Source organism: Aspergillus piperis (genome assembly GCF_003184755.1).
Source record: "Aspergillus piperis CBS 112811 unplaced genomic scaffold BO85scaffold_30, whole genome shotgun sequence".
Taxonomy (NCBI): domain Eukaryota; kingdom Fungi; phylum Ascomycota; class Eurotiomycetes; order Eurotiales; family Aspergillaceae; genus Aspergillus; species Aspergillus piperis.
The window spans coordinates 33,023-57,646 of NW_020291620.1; the positions used below are offsets into that span (position 1 = coordinate 33,023).

Sequence of the window (24,624 nt, forward strand, 5' to 3'; positions counted from 1 at the left end):
TTTGTTTGTGTTGGGGTATATAAGGTCTATCAGGACTGCTGCGCAGGACTTGTGGATGGATGGGTGGATGGATGGATGTCTTTGACAGAGGGATAGGTAGGTCTTACGAGCATTTACTTCAGGTCAAGCTGACATAAATCATGTATTCATTCAAGGTTAATCATTTCATTAACAAAAACTAAACATTCAAAACCAACGCGTCCCCTGTCCGTCGCACTCGACAACGGACTGCTCCATCATTATTACCCAGGTTCCGATATTATATATCCCAATGGAAACCAACACAATAAACAAAACACTGCTCTGGATTGGTTGGACCCGCTGCAGAGGGCTTGCACGTCTTGACAAGACCCCCAAGTGGTCTACAACCTGGACCATTCCCCGCGCAGCAATGGCCTTACTAGAATGGGTATCTGAAACATAACAACTGCAGGTGTATTACTCTTTCTTTCAAAGAGGCTCCTTTCAACGCGACCATGTCGATGGCCTGAACCCACGCGACTGGCTTAGACAGTCTCACGGGGGGTCTTAGCACGGCTACGAGCAGTGGGAGACCAGGGGAAGTGAGCAACAGGGATGATGAAGAAGCTGTTGCTGCTGTCGGCAATACCAGCAAGGGCGTTGTACCAAGCGGCGAATGCAGCCAGGAGACCGAAGAAACCACCTGCCTTAATGACGGGAGTGTTGGGCTCGCCAGCAGAGTTCCGCTGCAAATAACCAACACCAAGTAGCAAGAAGGTCAGGTCCAGGAACAGGAAGAGGCAGAAGAAGGCGACAGTGGATCTCAGAGTGCAGAACAGCAGGATGGTGGTAAAGATGAACCAGCCCTAAGGAGGATTGTTAACGCGACGCTCATTCTCCCAGCCATTGATCAAGCTTACCAGCAGGTACAGTCCCATCGAGTTGTAAAACATGGTGGCGCCACCGGCGGATTCAATCGACGACTCGATCTCGAACCCACCGGGGGTCAAGACAATGGCGAAAGAGATCCAGAAACCTCCGTAGGAGGACAGAGCAGTGGCACCGAAGGTGTTTCCGACAGCCATTTCCCTATCAATAACGATCAGCATTTCATTTCGAGAGTGTGGCAACAGGGAGTACCTACCACATGCCAGCAAGCAACTGAACGAGACCACCATATCCGAAAGCCAGACCAACGACGATGTTGTTCGCAGAGATACCACGGGTTCCCATGTTGATCAAACTCAGGAGGAAAGTGGTGAGGGCGAAAGCGCAGAGACCCAGAGGCGCCGGGTTGGCGAACTTGCGCTGCTCGACCGACTTGTACAGACCAGGCTGGAATTCACCTCCGAAGGGGCGCAGGTTGGCCTCCTTGGTGTTGACGTGAGCCATGGGTCCATAGCCAAAACGCGCAGCAGCTCTGGCGGTCTCCTCAGCGGTCAACTCGTGGGTCAAGGGAGCACTGCCGTTGCTGCCGTTCTCGAGCTCAGGAGCCATGTCCTTCTCAATAGGGTGTTCAGCAGACATGATGATTATAGGGTGGAGATAATCCGATCAAGGATCAAAAGGTATAGGAGGGAGATTGATTATAATGGTTTAAGATCAAAGAGCAATCCAGCTAGCTGGACGGTGGAGGGAGATGAATATATATGAAACCACGGAGAGGGGAAGAGGAGGAGTTCAAAAAGAAAAATGATGCGCACAGCTCTGCTGGCCGGATCAGCAAGGTATCTTGACGACGACTGGGACCGTGCAAGATGTAAGAGGAATAAATAGAAGCAATGAGGAGAGAGGACAAGGGAGAAGAGGGGAAAAGGCGAAGGTCAAATAAGAAATAGGAAGTGGCCCGGCCTGACAGTGCTTCTCGCTGGGATTAACGGACTTTGGGATGAGACCCAACCCGGACGAGCGAAGGTTGCAGGGAGCCAGCAATTCTACCGGATTTGGGAGGAAGGACCGTTAGTTGAGTTTAGCCTGGGATTTTAGTTGGTTTGGTAAGTTCTCCTCTTTTTTTTTATTCTATTTTATTTGATTTTGATGGTCCATTTTATTTTATTTTATTTTCATTCGATATTTTCTCCATGGGATCCGTTGGTTAGCGTTGATCTGAGCAAAATTTGGGAAATTTTTCTTTTTTCCCCTCCTCCCCTCACCCCATTTGTCTTTTTTGGGGGGCATAATCTAGGCTGTTATTATATCATATTATTATTTTTTATTATTACGGTGTCACCATCATTTTTATTACTTTATCATGCTTTGTCGGCGATGCGCAGGAGTGGAGCGGCCGAATTTAGCGTTGGCTTTTAAAACGATGTGCAGGAATCCACCTGACGGGCCACTCCCGTGTGTGTGAATGTCCCTAATTGACGACTAGAAGTCAGGCTAACACAATGGGTCTCGCTGGCGAGAACTTGGACGCCGTTCACCATCACCAGAGACACAGACAAGAGGGAGGCGCCGATCCTCCATCATTCTGCGGTATTCTCTCCATTCGTCCATGAACTTCCCATTGGAGGCATGGGGGATTAGACTTTCCGCAAACCATGGGCAAGCGGGGGAGAAGAAGGGCTTTGCCATCGTCTTAGAGGGTTGTTTAATTACCTAGGTTAAAGGGCTGGAGGGAATAACCCCATAGGGCCCCAAAATGCAGGGTGGAAGGAACATGGCTCCATTCGTCCAGCAAGGGCTGCAGACTCACACGCGGACAACCTCTCAGATGGCAAATCCTTCGTGTGTGTCTCTCTCTCTTCCTCTAGTCGACGACCGGGTATCGCCTAAGAACGATTGACTTTCCAAGCCCGGGGAAAGCAAGGGCAGGTGGAGATTAAAGGCGCCCGAGGTCTGGGGAAAGAGCCAATTATCGTAGTAAGAAGCTGCCACTGGAGACTCGACCTCCGAAGGCTGCGTTGTTATTGGTGTAACCCATCAGATGTCTTCGGCCGTAGTGCTGCCTTAGTCAGTAATACGGTAATATGGATGTATCTTTTGCTGAGCTGGAGTGTTGTGTTGTGTATCTCTCCAACTGACTGCTAACTTAGCAGTATTTGTTTTCTCTCCTGTTGCAATAATAAGCACCTACTACGTAGTATGTACATTCCAGGTCTCATGCCATATGGTCTGGATTATTCTACAATCCTTGTATGTTTATGTATATCATTTATGGGGCTCTATAGATTATGATTGTCATCTCGTATGATGTGGCCCTTTCTTCTTTTCTTTCTCTTCGTTTACCAGCCACCCTCGCTACTACTAGTAGTTCTGTAGTAGTCCCTCGTAGTCCATCGACTAATCGATCGCCAAACGGTGCGGCTGTTCCCTCCTCCAAAAGGGTACGGGTAAAATTAATTACATACGAACATCAGTCTCCAACCGGATCATCCGCGGAAGCTGTGCTGTCACTTCCATTACTGGATGTCACCCCAAGCGGGCAGTAAGTACTTAGTAACTGAGGCAGTAATGTGACTCTCGTGGGAATTTCTCATTTTTGAATCCCATCCGTCCGTCACCCAGAGTAACAGCGGTGACGGTATGTCTCTTGTCTATCGTTGGATCTGTTGCAAGAGAGATGAGAAATAAGAAAAAAAAAATGTTCATTCCATCCAACAATAATAACAACCCCAGCAGTTCCCTTCCCTTTCCGTCCGATCTAAACTGCACTGCACGATGGTCAAGTAGCATCTAACCCGAAAAGCTGAGCCCACGCCTCCATTGCCGCAAGGAGGTGTGACCCGACCGAAGATGACCCAGTTCTGGTCCCATACAAGCTAAGGGATTAGTCTACTTTTAGTTGGACGCTGTGGCTCATTGGAGAAGTCCTAGCTGGGTGACTGGTGGAGAGTAGTAGTACACAGTAAGTAGTAGTTTAGTAGTACAGTTGCTTTGGCAGGTGCGGCGATTGCGGGCCCTTACCTCTCGCATCACTTCTACTACTGCTAAGTTACTTCCTGCGCCGGGGCCTGTGCCTAACTGAGGTTTAGTAGTTCTGTTAGCTGACCCGGCCGCGACCGTACCTGCTTTTTGCTTACTTACTGCTTGCTTGCTGAGCAATCACTGAATGATCCCAGGTGTGGGTAGGGGGGGCTGAGGGAACGGGACCGGGCCCGAAATCTGAAGCTTTCCGAGTCTCAAACCGAAGGGTCATACCGTTCTCTCCAAGCGCCCTTAATACATTGACTAGATGCAGTGTGAGATGCAGGCAACGCGGCTGTGTGGGTTCTACTCAATATGCTTAATCTTCCTTTTGAGATTGCTTATGAGGGAATTATTTTTTTTTCTTTTCTGCAGGATATCTATCTGAAATCTGACTCTTTATCATAGGTATCCTGACTCAATGTACGGAGCAGGAGCAGCTGGTTCGTTTTCAGTGGAAACTACGGAGAACCTTCTCTCCGTTGATCGCCGTGACGTTGAGCATAATTCCGGTACATGCGACATTATCAGTCATTGTCCGCGCAACCAGAAGGAAAAAAATGAAAAATGAAAAAAAGTAAAAAATAAAAGTACGATGTTGCCATCGACAGGATCAGCATTCAACCTAGAGAGCAGCTATCTTCATGCTACATCAGACTAGATACTGCTAGACACGAGACGAACACTTCCGTCTGGGTCGACCCCCATCGGCTCCAGATGGGTAGATTCCCCGTGTGCGGCGGCGGTGGCGGATGCCACCCGACAGACAGACAGACAGAACCAACGATTCTGGATCCAGTAAATATCTACAGAGAGGTTTGGGGATAGACTCCGTTCTCGGTCAGTTTCGTCGCGGCACAAAGGGACGCATCCCCACTTGGAGCGCCTCTTGGCGACCGTTCTGCCGCGTCGCCGATTTTCTCTCTCTCTCTCACTCACTCACTCTCTCTCTTTTCTTTGCCTGTTCGTGTCAAGCTCAAACTCGGAACGTCGCCAGCCGCGTCTCCGAGTTGGCTCCCTGAAGCAGCTACCAGCTCTGCCCCCCCTATTCTCTCCCTTCTCTCCTGCCTGCTCTCCCGTCCACAGCCTCAATTGATGGCGTACGAACAAGCTCAAATTAACCCGGGACCCAGTCTCCCACTGCTCATCGTCATTTAAAATGAACCCCCCTTTGACACTTTTGACACTGACAGGAGGGTAATCCCTGAGCAAATGTCCGTTAAGCTAGTCAGATTGTAAATTAAACATTCAATAGTTAATCAGTCGGGTCTTTTGAAGGTGGAAAAGCAAAGCTGTCAAAAAGTAATGAACCTCGAGCTTATCATGACAGCTATCCCAACAATTACTCCGTATACTACTCAAGTAATCATTTTAGCCAAAGAGCTGCTTTCACTTTAGCCATTACTACTAGTTTCGCACAACACTTGCTTTTTCATTTATTTATTTATTTCCCTTTCCCAACTGTGTACGTACCTCGGCAGCCACGGAGTTCGGGTCGGTAAGTAAGCCGTAAAAATTTCTCTCTTGTTCTTCTCTCTCACTACCATCTACTAGCTAGCTGCTAGCTACCAAGGGATCAAGCCAGCATGCCAGGTACGACGCACACACACACAAAAACCTTCTTCCCTCTTCCTGCAGGGTTTTCTTCAAAAAAAGCGAGCGAGCGGCGTTTCTCCAGCAACAAACGAAGCCAATTGCTTCTAGAGCGATTAGTCTACCTAGTTCGCATCCCATTCCTTCCTAAGACTTTTCCTCGTCTCCGACCGGGAAGCTTGTTCCTAGCGACGACGACCTCGACCACGACGCTGCTGCCGGCAAATGCTCTGCAGGGCGAGACCAGTATGCAGGTCGCTGCACGAAGACGGAGCCACAACCAAACCAACCAACCTAGCACGCCGTAGTAATCCGTATCTAGACTACTTACTAGTCTAGATAGATACAAGTCCAGTCCAGTCCAATCCAATCCTCGTATGACTCCCTCCCTCTCTCTCTCACTGGACTCAAAAACCTGCGCTTTGGCTCCGCTCTAGATCGTGCTCCGGTCAATGATGGCACTAAATCCTGCAGCCAAGAAATGCCACTTCAACGAATCATTTCATTCCTGCATTCCCTTGTCCCAACAAATAAATTATCCACCTATCTGAACTCTGCGAGAAAAAAGAAAAAAAATACAGGAAGATTTTTTTCTCTTTTCCTTTGTGAAAAAAAAAAAAAAAAAGCTCGGTCGCGGTTCGTTCAGTTCAGCTTGTGCGGCGGGGCCCAAGACTAGTTTTTTTACTTATGGTGCCACTTGTAGATACTAAAGAGATGGATGGATATGGACTCGCCTGAGAGAGTAGTGAGTAGTAGAGAAGCGATGAATGGTGTGGACAGTGGACCACACCCATCCATCTTCATTCAGCCTACGGGATCCCGGGCCGGCAATTACTCCATCTCACTAGAATTGCTAGATGCAAAAAAAAAAAAAACCTACTCCGTGCGGTACCCACGATGGGTTGGATGGATGGATGGAAGATGGCTTCATATGCCTGCTTAACAGTGGATAAAGTCAATCTCCATAGTCAAAAAGAATATCTACCTAGTGAGCAATTTGCACGTGCACGAATCCATCGCTTTGTCTTTGTCTTTGTCTTGTCGGCTAGGCTACTTTATTATATGATATTACGCAGTACGTTTAGTTTCCAGTTCCCCATTTATATTATTATTTGTTATATTACAATATATTATTATCATTATTATTATTATCACACACACCTTCAATCAATACGTATTAGTAGTTATTGAGTCTAGGCGGAATTAGGCCTGAGAAGCAATTTACCCGTGTCGGGATGTGTCTCACACACTCTTTAGTAGGATAAATGTCTGGTTATTTTATTTTAGTGCTTACCATGTTCATTTAACAGAGGGGGGAGGGGGTAGACTAATGTAGGTAATCTATCTGCTGGTCCAGGTTGTACTCTTAATGGGAGAGAAGATAATTGGTTTGGTTTGGTTTGGTTGTGGGAAATTAATACATCAGTTGGATTATCAGTAGTAGTTAGTTAGTTACTTGGAGGAAGAAGCACACGTAAAGCTTAGACCATCATGTCGGAATAGGCCGCAGTATTATTTCTTGCCGTCTTGAGCATGTTGGAGGGATGATATCTTCTTTTTTCTTGTTTTCTTACTTATTTTCATTCATGGCTATTTGTGATCAGGTTGAATTCATACATACGAGAAAATGTGGTGATTGACATGGTAACCCTGTTCGTACAGAGTAGATCGTGAAGATCCCATCTGACCGATTTCACTCATTTCAATCATTCTATATTTTCTAAGTAGTAGTAGTACTATTGTAAATGCTATTCTAGGTTTATCATGCCTTGTAGGGATTCAAAGTTTGTATCGGGTTCTATCTACTATCTACTCTTTAGCACAGTAGTACTATTGATTATCTTGAGTTTGAAAAAGGTTTCAGTAGTATGATGTAATTCTATCGGACAAGTAAAAAAATAAATATATTTTTCTGGTGGTATATGTCCGTGTGACGGAAGATTTTTCCAATCTATTGAATGTTAATTTTCGGTCTATTTCTTTTCTTTTTTCTTATCACATGTGTGACTTGCACTCTGGTGTATTGTTTAGATTCTATTAATGGGATTGATTATGCAGCTTGTGTATGTATTTGCATCCTACTTACCCCTCATAGATGTGAATATCATGTTTCGTGATGTGTGAGTAGCAGATGAGGGGAATAATCCTGCATATACTGGTATTCGGAGAAGTACTATTTCTCCGCATGGTACACAGAATAAGCACACAAAATAGGTGGGAGAATATGTACCATGTACATGTGCACACCCACGTGGTGCATTACTTAGCTCTATTGCTTAATCCCGTGGAGTATCTGCTTGGTTGCCTATCTGTTGGTTCTGCGGGGGAATTGCAGGATCCTGGTGCGTTAGTGGTCCACGTCACTGTGTTCCAATTTTGGACTCGTAGATGCAGCTGAGGAGTTGCTTTTGCTTGAGATGTATACTTTGGTAGGCATTTCCTCTTTTCTTTTTCGGATACGGTTCAAGGGATATCCCTGTGTGCAGACATGCTACTTTGGGAAGGACATCCACTCATTGCATCCTGGTACGGGCCACACACTTGAAATGAGTATGACCCTGTCGACGATCCACTGTCTGGGCAAAGGATCTGACTATTGATGGTGGGCAATGGGCACGGCCGTGGATCGTGGTTGCATGGGATGTTGGGGTAGACAGCCTACAAGGTCACGGGATGATGAGAAGTGAGGGGGATCGACGGCTTATCGGAGGGAGGGGATTTTGAATCTGATATTGCTGATCGAGCTGACATGATGCTCTCTAACGCTGCCGACGCCTAATTTCGCTAGTTACGGGTGATCTCACGGATTCAGAGATGACAAATCGGGCACAGCTTCTGAGACTTCCTCGTAGAGCAGCATTTGCAAGGTCAAACCATGGATGATGTTCCTTGCGTCCGGACCGCCCTTGTTTGTTGTCTGGTCGGTTCCACATCCACGCTGCTGGTACCGAGACCCTGGAAATTGGGCTGTGGATGGCCATCATCCTTGGGTTCTTCTTGGGGTCTGGGGATTTCCCGTTCCCCGCGACCACTTCGTAGAGGTGGCAGAGGTGGCTTGGTATAGATCCTGCCTGGGCAATCGACAAATGATGAGACGTGTTGCTCTATACCCTCGGCTCGGCGGAGCGGAGAAACAAACCAAAATCTTACGTTCAAGTTCGAATAAATCTGGAGCTCTCCTTCCAAGAAGCTATGCGCCACATTTGGAAGGACTCGTATTGGGGTCCACTGTAGCTTGGAGGGGATATTCCACATTCTCATGTTCTTCTTGCTTTTTTCGTCGAAGGCTTCTCTTTGTCCTTCTTGAGCCTGGTCCCCGCCTGCGGAGATGCGGTAACTTGAATTCTCGGATATGACTGGCTGGGAGACGGTTCCAGAAGTCCCGGCAGTGCTTCTGATAGTACACTTGCCGTATTGCTCACTCCAGGTTTAGAACCCACTCGATATTCGACAATGATGCAATTATTGTGTGTGTATTTTTTTTCCTGCTCTTCTTCCACCTTCGTTATCTCTGCTACGCCCATTTTTGAGTTACAGCTGGTGGAGTAGGTCCTGGACAATGGTCATTGTATCGAGGTTGGGGAAAGTAGGCGGCTGGGGCAGGAAACCGGGTTTGTCCGTGGCCAGGTTGAGCCGGTCCACATTCGAGTAGAATCTTCGAATCTGAAGCGAAAGCAGAACTCAGTCCAAATGCTCACGGCTCCATAGTTCATGCAACAAAGCAAAAACAGCAGGTAATCTTCATTTACTAGTCAGTAGATGGCTAGATGGGTTGCTAGAATCAATCCCGTGCCGTCTAAGCACGACGCCTTGTAGATCTTTGTCTTTCACCCACGCGCCTTCGGGCTATCTTAGCCCCATCACCACATGCCAACCAGGTGGCAAGCTAACATAGTCACAATTCGTTCAAAGTCAATCACAGCCGGCGTCTGTGACGATCTTTGGTGGGATGATGGTTGGATCGAGTGATGGTGTTTGTTGATGTGGGGAGGAAGATCTACAGAAGAAGCGGTCTGGCATCCTTCCGGTTTCCTCACCAGCAGAGGCAGCGCCCATCACGGAATTGGCCTCAATGACTATCGAGGGTCCAAGTGGAATTCAAGTGGATTCCTCGGCTCTATCCTTCGATAGTAGGAAAGCGGCGGGGTGTTGAGAAGCCTACGAGACGAACTGTCGTTCTTCATGCGCTTCACCGACTCGATAGTGGCATGGTGACCGATTGGTAAAATGACAAATTTGTTGATAGACCAGATGCTGCTCCGAAGATCATGAGCTGCAGTGATCGGGATTTGCTTGTTGCTTTTGCTGATGCAGCACGTGCATGTCAACCAGACAACAGAACAGCCAAAACAAGCAAGAACTCGCCGACCATCAACACTCCCACTTTTGATCGCAACTCTCTTCTCTTAATCGCTTACTGACTCTCCCACAGCCAGCACAACTCAAGATGCAGAATAAGATACCTTCATAGCTCATACCATCGCCACAATGGTATCTGCCGAAAACTGCTGCGTCGACTGTGATCTTGCTCTGCTGAAGCGAGTACGCGAAGGCGAACTGCATCACAATGACTCTGAGTGTACTAATCAGAAGTTGAAAGACATACTAGCAGCATAGAATCTATGGTTGCATCCATGCATTCTGATTTATCTGCATTGCTGTTATGCTCTACCTCGGTCGCACCGCACCTAGATGGACCTTACCACATTTCATTAAGCCATGACTTGGTAACTGGGCAGTCTAGACTTATTGTCGAAAGAAGATCCGAGGACGCGATGCGTCGAAGAGTGATAAGGTGTCTGCCATTATCTTGATAGATTCGCGTCGTGCGGGGTTGATAAGCTGCAGACACGATATCCCCGTGAAAACCGGCTTACGACCTTCTCTTTCTGGAGCGATCATCCTAATGGTCTTGACATTCAGGGTCTTTATCAGTGATATCAATCTCTACCAGTATCTTTATTTCCTGACTAACTTCAAAGAGAAGGTGCATTGCGCGCCGCCTGTCAGGTGATGCTGATTGATATCGACCGGCCAGCTGTCACTCAAAGCTGGCTATGACTTACAAGTGTGCTCATACGTGGCTCATTGCCCATTATCTATTAGAACTCACAGTCAAGCAACGATATCGGCTGCGTAGATTCAGCTATATGGGAGGCTTCGAGCTTTTGCAGGGATCGGCTCCTCCAATAGCCTGATCAGATCCTGATTGATATAGAAGCCCGCGGGGTTATCAATCTTCGAAGGGGTCAAACAATCCCAATTCATGTTGCTAAATAGCCGCTAGTTGATTAAGACCAAATCTGGGGACCAATCAAAGCAATCAGGATGTGCAATCAGTCGGCCGAGCACATCACCTTTTCACAATTGGCAGGCGCTTGCACAAGCATATCAGGTTATCAGAGCGATAGCAGTTCCAAGCCTTTGAAAGCCAGTGGGGTATAAGAAAGGTGCAGAGAGATGGCTTCACCTGCGAAGTATCTCATTTTGCCAAAGTAATCTTCAGCTGCGTACAACCATCAAGGACCATCATCAGATGAGGAGTATGGCGGAAACCATGACAGTTTCTACATCAGAAAAAGACGACAAGTTGGTCGCCACAAGTGCAGTTGACACCGAATCGAAGGTCGACGGTCATGTATCTCTTGGCCAGGCTGATGCAGCACTGGAGTACCTTCATGCTGGCGAGGTAGCAACTTTCTCTGATATCGATGAGAAAAGGCTGGTTCGCAAGATCGACTGGATGGTTGTGCCCCTAATGTGGGCGATCTACTTTCTGCAATACCTAGACAAAATTCTAAGTCAGTGTGTCGCGACAGCGTGCTCGATTCGACCCAGAAGCTAAACGGTTGCAGTCAATTATGCATCGGTCATGGGCCTTCTTGATGACACTGGCATGCGGACAGACCAATTCTCAAACCTCGCTTTGGCATTCTACGTATCATACCTCTTCTTTGAACTTCCAACTGGGTATTTCATGCAGCGTTTGCCAACTGCAAAGTACTTGGGAATGAATGGTAAGACACTCAATCATCCCATATCGGCGATGCTGACGAATAAGTGACCCTCTGGGGCCTTTTGACAACTCTGAATTGTGTTGCGAAGAACTTTCCCAGACTCGTCGTTCTTCGAGTGCTCCTAGGATGTTTCGAAAGTGCTGTAGCACCTGCGTAAGACACCATCTGACATATCAAGGACTTGCCTAACGAGATTAGGTTGATTCTGATAACCTCCATGTGGTACAAGAGGAACGGTATGCAATAAACCCCGCTGATCAATTCATATTCACTAACCTAGTGAAGAACAACCTAAGCGCATCGGTTTCTGGTACCTGGGCACAGGTACCGCGACCATATTAGGCGCCCTCGTTGCATACGGGCTGCTTTTCTACGAAGGAGACAAGTTTTACTCCTGGCAGATCATGTTCTTGATCTTCGGGCTCATTACTATCGCAGTTGGGATCACAGTTATTGTTGTCTTCCCAGACAATCCTATGAAGTCTCGCCTCAGCCATGAAGAGAAGTTAATGGTAATTGAGCGTCTTCGCGAGAATCGGACGGGTATCGAGAACAAGCATTTCAAATGGGAGCAATTCTTCGAGGCTTTCAAAGACCCTCAGACCTACCTGATCGCTATAATAGTTGCCTCGGGGAATATCAGTAATGCAGCCATCAGCAGCTTCTCGGCCTTGATCATCAAGAATTTCGGATTCGACACCAAGGAGACTGAGCTACTTACGATACCGGGCGGTGTCGTCAGCGTGATAAGCATCCTACTCGGTACATACCTAGCAGGCCGCTTCGACCAGCGGTGTTTCTGCATCATCGGCATTCTATGCTCTGGCCTCCTTGGAGGCTGTCTCATGGCATTCGCTCCGAGTGACAACAAAGGCGCCAAGTTGGCAGGAAACTACCTGACCAACTGCGTGGGCTCAGCACTTCCCTTGCTTTATTCTACCGTCGGCGCGAATGTCGCCGGTCATACCAAGAAAGTGACCATGAATGCAATCGTTCTGATGGCGTTCTGTCTGGGCAACATACTAGGCCCGTTGTCGTTTCGCACTGAGGACGAGCCAGAGTACATGCCAGCTAAGGTCGCCATTGTGGCCACTGTCTCTGTTGCGATAGTGTTCACCGTGGCTCTCAAGTGCTACTACATCTGGGAGAACCGACGACGCGATAGAAAGTGTGCAGGGCTCCAACATGAAGAGAATTCCGAGTTTTTGGACCTTACAGACAAGGAGAACCTTGAGTTTAGAGTGAGCGCGTATCTTTTTGGTAAATTTAGCGGTACTAACATGGTCTACAGTATAAACACTGAGCTAAGAAGAAGATTCATGTCATGTCTATTATGATATATACAAATGAAATCAATATACTATATGCAAGCGCTCAACGATCATGCCACAAAGTTTGAATCATAATCTCTGACCCGATCAAGCAGCAACCTTGACGGCCTTGAACTCTTCGCTGAAGTCATAATCAACGTAACCCTTGGGGTCCTTGGGCAAGTAGAAGACCTCTCTCTCATAGGGGCGGAGAGGAACATTGTTCTGGATCATGAACGGCAGGTCGGGGTTCGCCGTCCAGGGGCGGCCAATTCCAACAAGGACCTCGTGGTCCTTGTACTGCACATCAACCGCCTCCTTTGCCGAATCAGCCTTGTAGCCACCGGCAACAACGAGAGGGCTAGCGTCGCGGTACGCCTTAACAAAGAAATCCAGAGACTCGTCCTCCGAAGCCAGCCTCTCGGCATTTCCGGCGATGCGTGGCTCGACAAGATGCACAAAGGCCAGCTTGAACTCGGCGGTCTTCTCAGCCAGGTGTGTGAACTGAGCAATGCGATCATCCATGCGCATACCCTGGAAAGTACTGAAAGGGCTGTAGCGGATAGCAGTGCGGTCCGCGCCAATAGCATCAGACACAGCACGGATAACCTCAAGAGCGAATCTGGAACGGTTCTCAACGCTTCCACCCCAGGCATCGGTACGCTTGTTAACGGTGTCCTGGATGAACTGATCAATAAAGTACCCGTTGGCACCGTGAATCTCGACACCGTCAAATCCAGCGGCAATGGCATTCTTCGCTGCCTGCGCATAGTCGGCAATGTACTGGTGGATCTCCGCCTCGGTCAATTCGCGAGGAACGGGGCCATCGTCGAGAGCAACAGGGCTACTAGACACGACGTCATAGTTGCCGTTGGCCTTCAGGAATTGCGGGTTGGCGACGCGACCCAGGGCCCAGAGCTGCATGTAGATGTACGAGCCCTTCTTGTGAACAGCGTCGGTCACCTTGCGCCACTGCGCAATCTGCGCATCGTTCCAGATGCCGGGAACATTGGGGAATCCGCCAGCATTGGGTGCAATGATGGTGGCTTCGGTGATCAAGAGGGTTCCGGGGACAGCAGCACGCTGCTCGTAGTGCTGCGTCACAAGGTCAAGGGGGACGTGGTTGTCGTCGACCCGGAATCGAGTCATGGGAGCCATGGCGAGACGGTGGGCCAGGGGCATGCGGCCGACCTGGATGGGGGAGAACAACTTGGTCATGATGATGATGATGGTGATGGTCTATATGAACGACTGTTCTATATGAGAAAGATTTGTATATTGATACAGAAGAGAAGAGAGGAATGAGGAGATGAAAGCTGTTACTTATATACCCCCAAAGACAGGGCCACACTGGCTCGATATTTATTCTGGAAACAACTACTAATCTCTTGTGGCACGCCATAACCATACAACCCATATCTCGGGACGAGGCGAGGGATCAAAGGGGAAAGGGAAAAAGAAAAAAAATTAATGGAACCAGATGGAGAGAAGATCCACACCTTGGATTTCTAATCAGGGAGAAGATATGGGAATGTAGCGTAGCATCGCTGCGATTACATACAATTCGAGGGATTGAAAAAAAAAAAGTCAAATCTACATTTAGTTAGACAGAAATCCTTCGAGAATGATATCCTAATCTATCATCAACGAGATTGAACTATTTCCCGGAGTTGACATTGACATTGATACAACGAAGGAAGAAGACCCTGCATGAACTTCTCTTTTTCTCTCCACGGATCCATCGGCACATTCTGATCCGAACCAAACACAAGAGCAACACACAGCATTATATTGATCATATGGACCCCTTTCTACGTATCTAGTCTTCAGACATACATACCACATCGAAAACATAGAACCCTAGTATAGAAGATAGGCAAAAGACACCAACTACCCAACAATCCCATCTAACAATTGCTAATCTACACAACATAAGCACTAACCAGACTCAGACTAAACATTACTAGACAAAGAAACAAACAATTCCTGCAGAATTTCTTCTCAGCCCCACATATGGTTGAATTTGCGGGTGGCGGCCACATGGATGGGCTTACGTTAGCTGACAAATGCAACAACCTAACTAACTAACCTTACTTTGTAGCTACGTACTAAGTAGTACTCTCCCGGATTTACGGGCGGAGACCGGTTGGTTCCCTTTGCTCGGACTTTGCTTAGGCCGAGGGGGTGGAAATGATTAGTTAGTTGCGGGTTGCTTAGTTATAATTTATCTTGGTTAATCTAATTATTTTCTGGGGGTTTGAGGTGATGATAATAATAATAATAAGAATATAATTAAGCCGAGGAGGTGGAAATGATTAGTTATTCACAGGTTGCTTGGTTATAGGTGTTTATCTTAGTTAATGTAATTATTTTATGGGGGTTTGAGGTGATGATGGTGGTGACGATGAGGATGTAATTGTTGGCAAGTACTACTTATTTTTACAAAGGTAATTGATAGGTTTATTGTTCATTGTGTTGTAGTTTGTAAGGTGGTGGTGTATGGCTGGATATATCTATCCATCATCATTTAATGTATTATCCTTCTGATTCCTATTCCTATCCAACTAGCAAAGAACATGACCCTCACTCCGTAGACAACAATGCCGGGGGTATTTATTCGAACAAAAGAACGCAGACACAGACACAGACACAGCTTTACAATCATCACACAAACGAACATATGAATGAAGAGGTTAGACAAGTACTCATATCGAGTTATCAATAAATCAACTCTCAAGTCTCCGCGCAGTAGCCTCGAGCTGTGCGTTGAATGACTTGATCTGATGTAACAGACCGCCTTGAGCTCCGGGGGCGATGGAGCTCACGTTCTCCGCAACGTTACGGACAAGGAACTCCAGTCCGGCTGTGGAGGAAGGTTCGGGGTTCTGGGAGGTGGATTCGTCGACGGGGCGATTGCGGCTGCGCTCGAGGGCGAGATCCAGACTGTGGAGGGAGTTGTTGATGGTTGAGCGGGCCTAGTGCGGAGTTTGTTAGCAACGCTTAGGGTATATCTGGTAACTTGCTTGCTTGCTTACCATTTTGGCATTCTCTTCCTCGCTGTGCTTCCTCCGTACGGCGTCCATTTGCAATGCCACTTCCTCTCGTTCCTTCCGGACGCGGTATAGTCGGCTCCGCAGATCCATCATCTCCCGTTTGGATTTCTTAATTTGGCGTCCGAGGACAAAGTTACTGTCGAGCATTTCGCTCAGTTCGAAAAGACGGCCCTCAAGTTCCGTGCCGTAGGCCTCGACGGCCTTCTTCTTGCGTGTCCATTCTGCACGCCGGGCGGCGTTGCCTTCATTGGCGATCCCGTTCTTGAGTGTTGCAAGCGTCTTTTCTAATGTCTCGCGGCAGATCTGGCTTAGTACGTCTGCTGCGTTGACGCCGCCTCGGCTCACAAGCTTGGTCTTCTCTTTCGCTGCGAGTCCCTCGGCTGACTCCTCTTCCTCGTCCGATGATCCCTCTGGTTCTGGCCCTTCTCCAAGTACAGCGGCGTTCACGAAGCGATGGACAGTTACTGGCACTGTTTCTCCCCGAGGCTGTCTGGGCTTGCGCTTCTTAGGTGGAGGTGCTTCTTCGGTGGGCTCCGCCGGCTCTGCTTGTGCTGTAGCTTCTTCATCCGGAGCCGGTGTTGTCTCAGCATTCTCCTTTGACGCTGGTTTACGGCCGCGAGCACGTTTGGCAGGCCTGGACGGTACGGGCTCCGCTGGAGGCTCGGGCTGTGGTTCTTCTTCAGGCTCTGGTACAGGTTCCGGCTCGACTGCCTCAGCTTGCGCTGCATCGTTCTCTTTCCTTGACAGCGGTCTCCTGCCACGACCACGTTTGGCAGGCTTAGAAGATCCTGTTGGTTGTGCCGATTGTATTTCTGTTTCAGGCTCAGCCTGCTCGGTTTGTGCTGGTAGTTCTTCGTTAGGAGCCTGTGTTTCATCGACGGTAGTCTCTGGCAATGGTTTCCTGCCGCGACCACGTCTGCCAGGCCTTGATGGCATGGGTTCTGTCGCTGCTTCCGGCTGTAGATCTGTTTCGGGTTCTGGGACGGCCTTGGATTTTGGCTCAGGCTCAGGCTCCTGCTCTTCCGGCTGCTGCGCCTCTTGCTCAGGCAAAGGCACTTCTTCCTGGATATCCTGTGATCGTGCCTGTTTTCTTCCGGGGCGTCCAGCGCGCGTCGGCTTCTTTTCCACCGTAGGTCTTGGCAGCCGTGATTGCCGACTTCCCTTGTTGGCCACAAGATCGTCCTTTGGCTGGGATGAAATATTCACGCCAGTGTCATCGGCGGGTTCTTCTTCTATTGTAGGAATGTCGGGCGTAGGCTCCTGGGCGTTCGCGATACGTCCACGAAGCCTCTTTCTCTCCATACCTTGAGCCGGGGCGCTTTCTGCTGAGCCGGCTCTGGCCAGCCTAGACTGTTTGGCAGTTGTTGACTGCGGTTGAACGGATGCTGCACGTTGGCCTCTCGTTCGTTTGGCTCTTGGAGGTGTTGGAGACTTTGTCTGTGCTGTAGTAGCATTAGGCTCGGCCGCTTTCTCGATGCCATTCGTCTCTTCGGGTTCGACAGCATCTTGAGGCTCAGCTGCCTCTTGAGGTTGGGTAGTAATTGGAGAACCGGTGGCTTCAGCCTCGCTAACAATGTTTTGTTGTGTGGTATCGCCTGCAGTTGTGGTATGTTCTTCGCTGAGTATTTGCGCTGCGGGTATCTGCGCTTCACTAGTAGCCTGAGGCTCGGTCTCGGCCTGTTTGCTCCCGGTAGCATCAAGCGCAGCAAGTTTCGGTGACGCTGTGACTGGTGACTTCCCGTCCTGTGATATATCCATTGCTTCTGACACCCGCGAATCTTCCACATTTGCTGCCTTGGCGCTCGCGGCGTTTTGTGGCGAGCCCCGCGGAGAGCGACGCGGCGAACGGCGCGAAGAAGCTTCACTATCCTGGGATGTACGTCTCTTGCGCTTGTCTCTTGTTTTCTCGCCTGGCGGAGAAGGCGTCGCTTTCGCTTGGGGTTCTTGTTGGGATTCCGGCGGCGGTTCCGTGGCATGGTCAGGTCCTACAGGCTCTGCTGACTGCGGTGGTTGTATTTGTGTGGGATCCTCCTGTACAACAGGTGTAGTAGACGGTATCCCTTGAGGATGTTGTGTGCCATTGGTAATAGGTGGACTCGTCGGTTTGGGAGGCGACTGGGTTGCAGCAATTGATTCGACGCCATTGTTGAGGGGCTGCGAACTCTCTTCATTCCGCGCGCTGAATGATATTGTCGAAGTTCTTCTGGGATGATCTTTGGCCTATTAGCATCCTGTAGCACATCATATTATCTAATTACACACCAAGTTTCCTAATCTTACGACTAGGACCGACTTCCGGCGGATCTTCCGTAGGTAGATCGTAAGGCGACGGACGCGGCGGGAGTTTGTTGCGCGCGCTTCCTGGTGTTCGGCGAATATGCCCCTCTTGCGATGACAGCTTTCTCTCCGGCGATATATGTGGAGGTTGTGTGATCTCCGGTTCCGTTGCTAATACCGGCGCCGTCGAGTTTACAGGAGTATCCGTTGTCGAGGCCGGTGGTGGTGCAGGAGGGAACAGTGAAATACCGACATTGTCCGGTCGCGACGTGGATTGAGACGGTTCATCGGAGGCAGTGGGCAGGCCAAAGGAAAACCCAAAGTCTATCGCCTTGGTCTTACGTGACCTATTAGGCAGTCACAGCGTTAGCAAAATCGCAGTTTGGGTGTATTCGTCGCGGGGTTCGGAATGGTGATGCGCGTACGCTGCTCCGCGCTGCCGCATTTGCAGCCGCTCCTCTCGATCTGGATAGTTGGAACACCATTAGCATTGGCGCGGACACGGAGGTTTGATGCAAACATACTAGAAGCCATGGTTGAGAGGCGGCGCTCCTGGCGAGCTCAACGCGCCAAACCTCACGCGAAGGGGGAAATAATGGAGGGAGAATATGACGGGCGATGGTGGATGAATGGAGAGGAGCTGTGATGATGGAGCGATGCCGCCCGCCGAGATGGCCAATGGTGGGTTGGCGATGCTCCCGCCATGTGGGTGCCCGTGAACAACCGCAGTTTATGTTTACATTGGATCTCTAAGCATTTCATGATATGTTCTAAATTCGAACAAGCAACACTTACAGATCTATTTCACGGGCACAGAGTTCCCCTAATTCCAGGAAAACATTATGATACGATGGCTCTTTTGCTCGAGACTACTTGATCAGTACTTACGCTGAGTTGGCATACTGGTAAATCTGACGGACTTGCGGATATACACCCGACAAAACATATTATGTCAAATGAAAGCGTAATTTCAGACGGAGTTACGCAACTTTGATACTTGTTACTGTCAACTGCGGATTCTGTGGCAAGTATCATGAAGTTAAGTTCTGACGCTGGTTTCTTTCACATTTCAACAAGCTGTAAGTTATATATAAATGTCGGGTAACAGTTGACTCGCCAAAGTTCAGGTCCCGAAATGCTCCAGTATCATGGATGGAAACACCAGTTATTCACAGCCAGTATTGTCATGAAAAGATGACTCAAAAATACTATTGACTCTAGATGGCTTTCTCGTCTCCCTTCTCAAAGTCGAACTCTTTTTCATACCACCATTTCTTTGGTATACAGTCGAAAGCATTCGCGAAGACGCGATAAATGATAGATCAAGGTAGTGGCAATGCCTCGGGTTCGAACCCCGGCTCGATCTTTGGCCTTTTCCTCTCTGGGCTGCACTTTAGACTAAAGCGGTATGGCGGTCGGTCAAGTGCCTTTGCAGTCGATCGGTCTCCGCATGCTCCAGCCAGTTCTTCTTCATATGTTCCTCAATACTCGCACCCTTTAACCGCGCATTCTGCCTATCAATTGGACGATTACTCTTCCGAAAAAGAACCCTTTGCTGCACTCACACCATGGGCTGGTTTTGGGGTGGCTCGAACAAGGACGACCCGGTCAAAAAGCTTGACCCGGGTTTGCGAGAATACCTCGAGCATGAAGCTCCAGAGAAATACGTCCCAACCACCTCAGTCCCCTCGTCGCAGGACCCCTCCAAGACGGTGCCCCAAGATACGAAGCCAGCTGTCAGCGCCGAACCTTCCGAACCCGCCCTTCCCTCCGCTTCTCTATTCCAAGATGGCCGTTATGCGCATCTCTGGAAGACCTACAAGCCGCCCCAGGAAAAGGAAGCGACGGAACAGAAGACTGCAGAGCGAGTGATTGAGAAGTACAAGCAGCGCGGTGATACTGTGCACCGGGCGGCGATGGAAAACTGCGCCCTGGAGCATGAGGACTTGACCTACTGCTTCCAGACTGGCAATTGGGAGAAACGATTGCGCGCCCGTGTGACTCTGTGCTCTGAGGAAAACGCTAAGTTCTCTCGTTGTTTTACCACGCAGGCTGTAAGTGCAGGCGCAGTTAAACCGGCTCTTTTCTTTTCCTGCGACGTTTGGGAGCCGTTGTCGGTCGGTATATGCTGACAAATATCCAGAAATTCCTCCAGGCCCTAGGATACGCTTCCTCTTTCAACTGGGACGAGGAAAAGGAAGAACGGATTCAGATGCACGCCGATAAACTCTACCATCAGATGCTTGACTACGAGAAACGGGTCGAAGAAGCGCAGAAAGCCGGACAGGAGTCCCCGCCTCTCACCTCTCTTTTCAACCCCAAGGCAGAGGCACCGCAGACACCGGCCAACACACCAGGAGCCCTGGAGATTCCTGGAGGTGAGACGATTCCGGCAGGATTGAAACCGTCCAAACCGTTGGCACAGCTTACTCCACATGAACGAGAATTGGAGATCCGAGCACACAATGCGCAACTGGAGCAACAGAAATTGTACGTACAGGAGGCATCGCCATTTATGCAGACACACGAGGACGCACGGCAAAAGCGCAGAGAGAAGGCCGTCAGTTGGTTCGGCGAGACGATTGGCCGTTGGGTTACATAAAGCATATGCGTGGTGCTTCCATTATGGACTGGATCTTTCTCTTCTCTTGTGTATGATTACCCCATTTGTCACCCCCTTCCAGTAGGAGTTATGATTTAGAAGCGAGTCTGCGACAATCGACGTTGTTACGCATGGACATGCAGGGCCACGGATTCCCAGGATGCTTCTTTGACCCTTCCAATAGGAATGCAAGGAAAGCCGATGAAAGTAAATAAACCTAAAGCAAACGCAGGAGAGCGATCCCTCAGGTACCATCGCTGGGGATAGATATACTTGCTCGCTTATACACCTTTTGAGCTAGGAGGGATTGATCTGCAACAAACCCTGAGCAGAATCATATAATCTAGTTCACGTAGAAAAGCGACCGTTTGGTATGTTCAAGACATGCATAAAGACAGGAGACCAACCTCTGTACCAAAAATGTAGAACATTGTAACCACGGGAAGGAGTTGAAATGCTGATCGATTGCATCTCCAGGAAAGATGCTGACGGTCAGGGCGGCTGTCATTCGCCGGGCGCGTTGAACGCCAGAGCGACACGAGGAAGCGAAACCAACACGGGAAGCATCGACATCACCACTACGACCCTTTGGCTCTCTGTCGCTGGGCCCTCTTTCTTCTTTCTTCCCATTCAACTTCCCTCAATACAACTTGGTGACTACTCACTCTCTGGCCACCTTCACCGGATCTATCCCTTTCTTCTGCCTCCCCACTGGAATCCTCCGTCCCTCCACTGGTTGTGCTCCGCGGCACCTCATTAATTGATTGATTGATCGATTGATTCCTCTCGTTGCTCCAAAGCAATAAATTAACCTTCTCTACGAACGGCTCCCTCCTCCGATCATTACCCATTCTCGCTCTCTCTGGCTGTGGCGATCTCACACCCTTTCCATTGCCAACATTTAATATTATCAAGCTCTTCCCCTGCACGCAAGAAGAGCTGTAGTCTTCTCCGTTACTCCCCAGGGGCCCTCATTGAGCTGCCGTGCTCACCATGAAGGCCACCCCGTTGCTCATTTCGTGGCACAACGACAATGCCCCCATCTACTCGGTCCATTTCGACCCCAATGGCAAAGGTCGTCTGGCCACGGCTGGCAAGTATGCTATTCCACTCTTTGTGTTAATTCGAGTCCCGGGTCTATGGTGCTAACGCTTCTCCTCCCTAGTGATAACAACGTCCGAGTACGAAACCCCCCTCACCAGACCTCCTCCCCCTCATTACTCCTCCTCTCGGCCTTTTCTCTGACAAACACTCAACCATAGCTATGGAAAGTGGAGACAACTGGCGAAGAACGAAAAGTGACCTACCTGAGCACACTGATTAAACACACCCAAGCCGTGAATGTGGTCCGTTTCAGTCCTAAAGGTAGATATCTCCTCGACCCGTATACCCGATCTTGTCTCTGACTGTTCGCCTTTGTCAATGATTTAGGCGAGATGCTGGCATCTGCCGGAGATGATGGCAATGTGTTACTCTGGGTCCCATCGGAATTGCAAACACAATCGGGCCTGGGTGAAGATCGTTCGGACGACAAGGAAACATGGCGCGTAAAGCACATGTGTCGATCTTCTGGTGCAGAGATCTATGATCTCGCCTGGTCACCGGATGGCGTGTTCATCATCACAGGGAGCATGGACAACATTGCTCGGATCTATAATGCTCAGACAGGTGAGCTTCCTCTCTCAGAATCCCTCGAGGAGTACCGTTAGCTGACGACGAAAAACCTAGGTCAAATGGTACGCCAGATTGCTGAGCACTCTCATTATGTCCAAGGTGTAGCTTGGGATCCTCTGAATGAGTTCGTGGCGACACAGTCGTCAGATCGCTCTGTCCATATCTACAGCTTGAAAACAAAGGACGGTCAATTCACCCTCACCTCCCATGGGAAATTCCTCAAGATGGATCTCCCTGCCAAACGCATCTCCTCCAGTAGCCCAGCTCCGCCAGATCCTTCTATTCGCTCCCAACCCGCAGCACCGAGCTCCGCTGCTGCTGCTATTGTGTCCCCTGCCCCTTCTACCCCGGGCACACCGATGACCTCAAATCTGCCCATGGATCCTCCACCGGTGTCTCACAGCCGACGCTCATCCTTCGGCTCATCTCCCTCGATCCGTCGATCGGCATCCCCAGCGCCATCCTTGCCATTGCCCGCAGTCAAGCCACTGGAAGTACCTTCACCAGGTCTGCTGGGTGGCCTTGGCGTGAAGAATGCCAATATATATGCGAATGAAACTTTTACCTCATTCTTCCGGAGGCTGACATTTGCCCCCGATGGTAGCTTGCTATTCACGCCCGCAGGCCAATACAAGACTTCGCATGTGTCTGCTACGGATCCGACCAAGACGACAGATGAGATCACTAATACTGTTTACATCTACACTCGTGCAGGCTTCAACAAGCCTCCCATCTCCCATCTTCCAGGCCACAAGAAGCCCTCTGTGGCAGTGAAATGCTCCCCCGTGTTTTACACGCTTCGGCAGGGTCCCCAGCCTGCGAAGCATATCACATTAGATACCTCGTCAACGGAGGAATCTTTCCCTTCTCTTCCCGAGCCGGTAGTAAGCTCTACAGGGGACAATGCTTCCATGGAACCCCCAACGTCGGCGCCAAACGACCAAGCGAAGAATAGCTCGACTCCCAAGGCCACGGATCGAGCAGTAAGCCAGAGTCCTGCACCTGTATTCACGTTACCTTACCGGATCGTGTATGCTGTGGCGACCCAGGATGGGGTCATGGTATATGATACCCAGCAACAGACACCGATTTGTGTCGTTAGCAATTTGCACTTTGCCACATTCACCGACTTGACATGGTAAGTTCAGTATCAGAAACAGGATCACCTACCGGTGTACTAAGTGCTCTCCAGGTCAAACGACGGATTGACTTTGATGATGAGTTCATCAGACGGGTTCTGTTCGACCCTCGCGTTTTCCCCGGGAGAATTGGGCCAACCATACGTTGCTCCGGCATCAGCGGCTCAACAGACAGGAGCTGCCGTTTCATCCGCCAATAACACGCCTCTCCCCACGCCCGTCACTGCCAAACCAAGCTCAGCGGTTCAAGCGAATCCGACCCAGGCACCTCCTGCAAGTCCGGCACGGTCCAACTCTGTCTCTTCGGTTACGACACAGTCTGGTAGCTCGAGGCTCATCAATAACCCGACGCCCACGCTGGGATCTGTGCCGCTGGTGACAGCAACCCATTCAGCCCAGCCTCCGACACTTCCGCTCACTACCCCGCCGCAGACCCCCATGTCCGCGGCCTCCCAAAGTGGGACAAGCTATGTCAGCAACAGTGTTCTAGGCAAACGAGCCGGTGAATCTGAGAAGGAGGACGACAAAGATCAGAGCGCTGCTCCGCAGGCACAACAGCAGAATCAGCAACAGCCGAAGAAGAGACGGGTTGCACCGACCCTGATATCAGCCGGCACCAATCCGTCTGCTACATTGCGTGACGAGCCACCCAATGCTGACGTGGGCGGTTAAATCTCGCCTGACAAAGACGTACCTTATCTGGTCGCCCAAGTGTAACTATTATCTGCTGTTCCTCATCGCTCTCCCCCCCACCTCTTCTTTTTATCCGTGTAATGTCAAACGCGGGCCCGGATGATCTGGTTGCTACGATTATTATCATTATTATTAGTATTATTCCCTTGCTGATGATTTACGTCCCCTTTCATTTCCCTTTTTTTTAACTTTGCTTTTTTCCTTCATCCCGATGGGTCTCGGTTTCTTCCTGGAAATCCCGGTAGAGATTACCCACGCGTTCCGGTCATGCATGCATGCATTCATTTCTCCCTCCATTTATTCTGGCGCATTCACTGTAACCTTGCAACCCCATCCCCTCATCCGTCTTATTCTCACCTTTACTACTTTTTGGCTCAACTCACGTGGGGAGGGGCT

At 49.5% G+C, this 24,624-nt stretch overlaps 8 protein-coding genes across 8 annotated transcripts; 5 read left to right on the plus strand and 3 right to left on the minus strand.

The window, feature by feature from the left end:
* Positions 1 to 506: 506 nt before the first annotated feature.
* BO85DRAFT_492880 (acetate uptake transporter family protein) lies at positions 507 to 1,488 on the minus strand (the record flags this gene model as incomplete). Its single annotated transcript, XM_025663802.1, has 3 exons — positions 507 to 827; positions 882 to 1,050; positions 1,106 to 1,488. The coding sequence occupies 3 exons, from the start codon at positions 1,486 to 1,488 to the stop codon at positions 507 to 509; spliced, it is 873 nt and encodes a 290-aa protein (XP_025510450.1).
* Positions 1,489 to 2,351: 863 nt separating this feature from the next.
* BO85DRAFT_472538 (uncharacterized protein) lies at positions 2,352 to 5,233 on the plus strand (the record flags this gene model as incomplete). The annotated part of the gene is made up of 11 exons (XM_025662559.1): positions 2,352 to 2,454; positions 2,597 to 2,695; positions 3,062 to 3,099; positions 3,135 to 3,290; positions 3,324 to 3,391; positions 3,658 to 3,682; positions 3,749 to 3,784; positions 4,026 to 4,105; positions 4,482 to 4,602; positions 4,641 to 4,833; positions 4,957 to 5,233. The coding sequence occupies 11 exons, from the start codon at positions 2,352 to 2,354 to the stop codon at positions 4,989 to 4,991; spliced, it is 954 nt and encodes a 317-aa protein (XP_025510451.1). The 3' UTR covers positions 4,992 to 5,233.
* Positions 5,234 to 5,238: 5 nt separating this feature from the next.
* On the plus strand, positions 5,239 to 5,826 carry BO85DRAFT_453853 (uncharacterized protein). Its single transcript, XM_025661149.1, has one exon. The coding sequence runs from the start codon at positions 5,457 to 5,459 to the stop codon at positions 5,769 to 5,771; it is 315 nt and encodes a 104-aa protein (XP_025510452.1). The 5' UTR covers positions 5,239 to 5,456; the 3' UTR covers positions 5,772 to 5,826.
* Positions 5,827 to 10,638: 4,812 nt separating this feature from the next.
* On the plus strand, positions 10,639 to 12,902 carry BO85DRAFT_197629 (putative MFS transporter). The gene is made up of 6 exons (XM_025654490.1): positions 10,639 to 11,264; positions 11,319 to 11,480; positions 11,525 to 11,633; positions 11,679 to 11,716; positions 11,766 to 12,721; positions 12,772 to 12,902. The coding sequence occupies exons 1-6, from the start codon at positions 11,000 to 11,002 to the stop codon at positions 12,781 to 12,783; spliced, it is 1,542 nt and encodes a 513-aa protein (XP_025510453.1). The 5' UTR covers positions 10,639 to 10,999; the 3' UTR covers positions 12,784 to 12,902.
* BO85DRAFT_197646 (alkene reductase) lies at positions 12,859 to 14,438 on the minus strand. Its single transcript, XM_025654491.1, has one exon. It carries the CDS (start codon positions 14,006 to 14,008, stop codon positions 12,899 to 12,901), a length of 1,110 nt encoding a protein of 369 aa, XP_025510454.1. The 5' UTR covers positions 14,009 to 14,438; the 3' UTR covers positions 12,859 to 12,898.
* An 812-nt stretch (positions 14,439 to 15,250) lies between these two features.
* On the minus strand, positions 15,251 to 18,098 carry BO85DRAFT_197680 (uncharacterized protein). Its single transcript, XM_025654492.1, has 2 exons — positions 15,826 to 18,098; positions 15,251 to 15,765 (listed from the first exon to the last, which is right to left on the minus strand). Exons 1-2 carry the CDS (start codon positions 17,599 to 17,601, stop codon positions 15,517 to 15,519), a joined length of 2,025 nt encoding a protein of 674 aa, XP_025510455.1. The 5' UTR covers positions 17,602 to 18,098; the 3' UTR covers positions 15,251 to 15,516.
* A 1,324-nt stretch (positions 18,099 to 19,422) lies between these two features.
* BO85DRAFT_197685 (uncharacterized protein) lies at positions 19,423 to 20,733 on the plus strand. The gene is made up of 2 exons (XM_025654493.1): positions 19,423 to 20,174; positions 20,264 to 20,733. Exons 1-2 carry the CDS (start codon positions 19,689 to 19,691, stop codon positions 20,720 to 20,722), a joined length of 945 nt encoding a protein of 314 aa, XP_025510456.1. The 5' UTR covers positions 19,423 to 19,688; the 3' UTR covers positions 20,723 to 20,733.
* Positions 20,734 to 21,601: 868 nt separating this feature from the next.
* BO85DRAFT_197767 (putative chromatin assembly factor 1 subunit B) lies at positions 21,602 to 24,323 on the plus strand. The gene is made up of 6 exons (XM_025654497.1): positions 21,602 to 21,819; positions 21,888 to 21,903; positions 21,985 to 22,087; positions 22,154 to 22,390; positions 22,451 to 23,534; positions 23,589 to 24,323. Exons 1-6 carry the CDS (start codon positions 21,716 to 21,718, stop codon positions 24,205 to 24,207), a joined length of 2,163 nt encoding a protein of 720 aa, XP_025510457.1. The 5' UTR covers positions 21,602 to 21,715; the 3' UTR covers positions 24,208 to 24,323.
* The last annotated feature ends 301 nt before the right edge of the window (positions 24,324 to 24,624 follow it).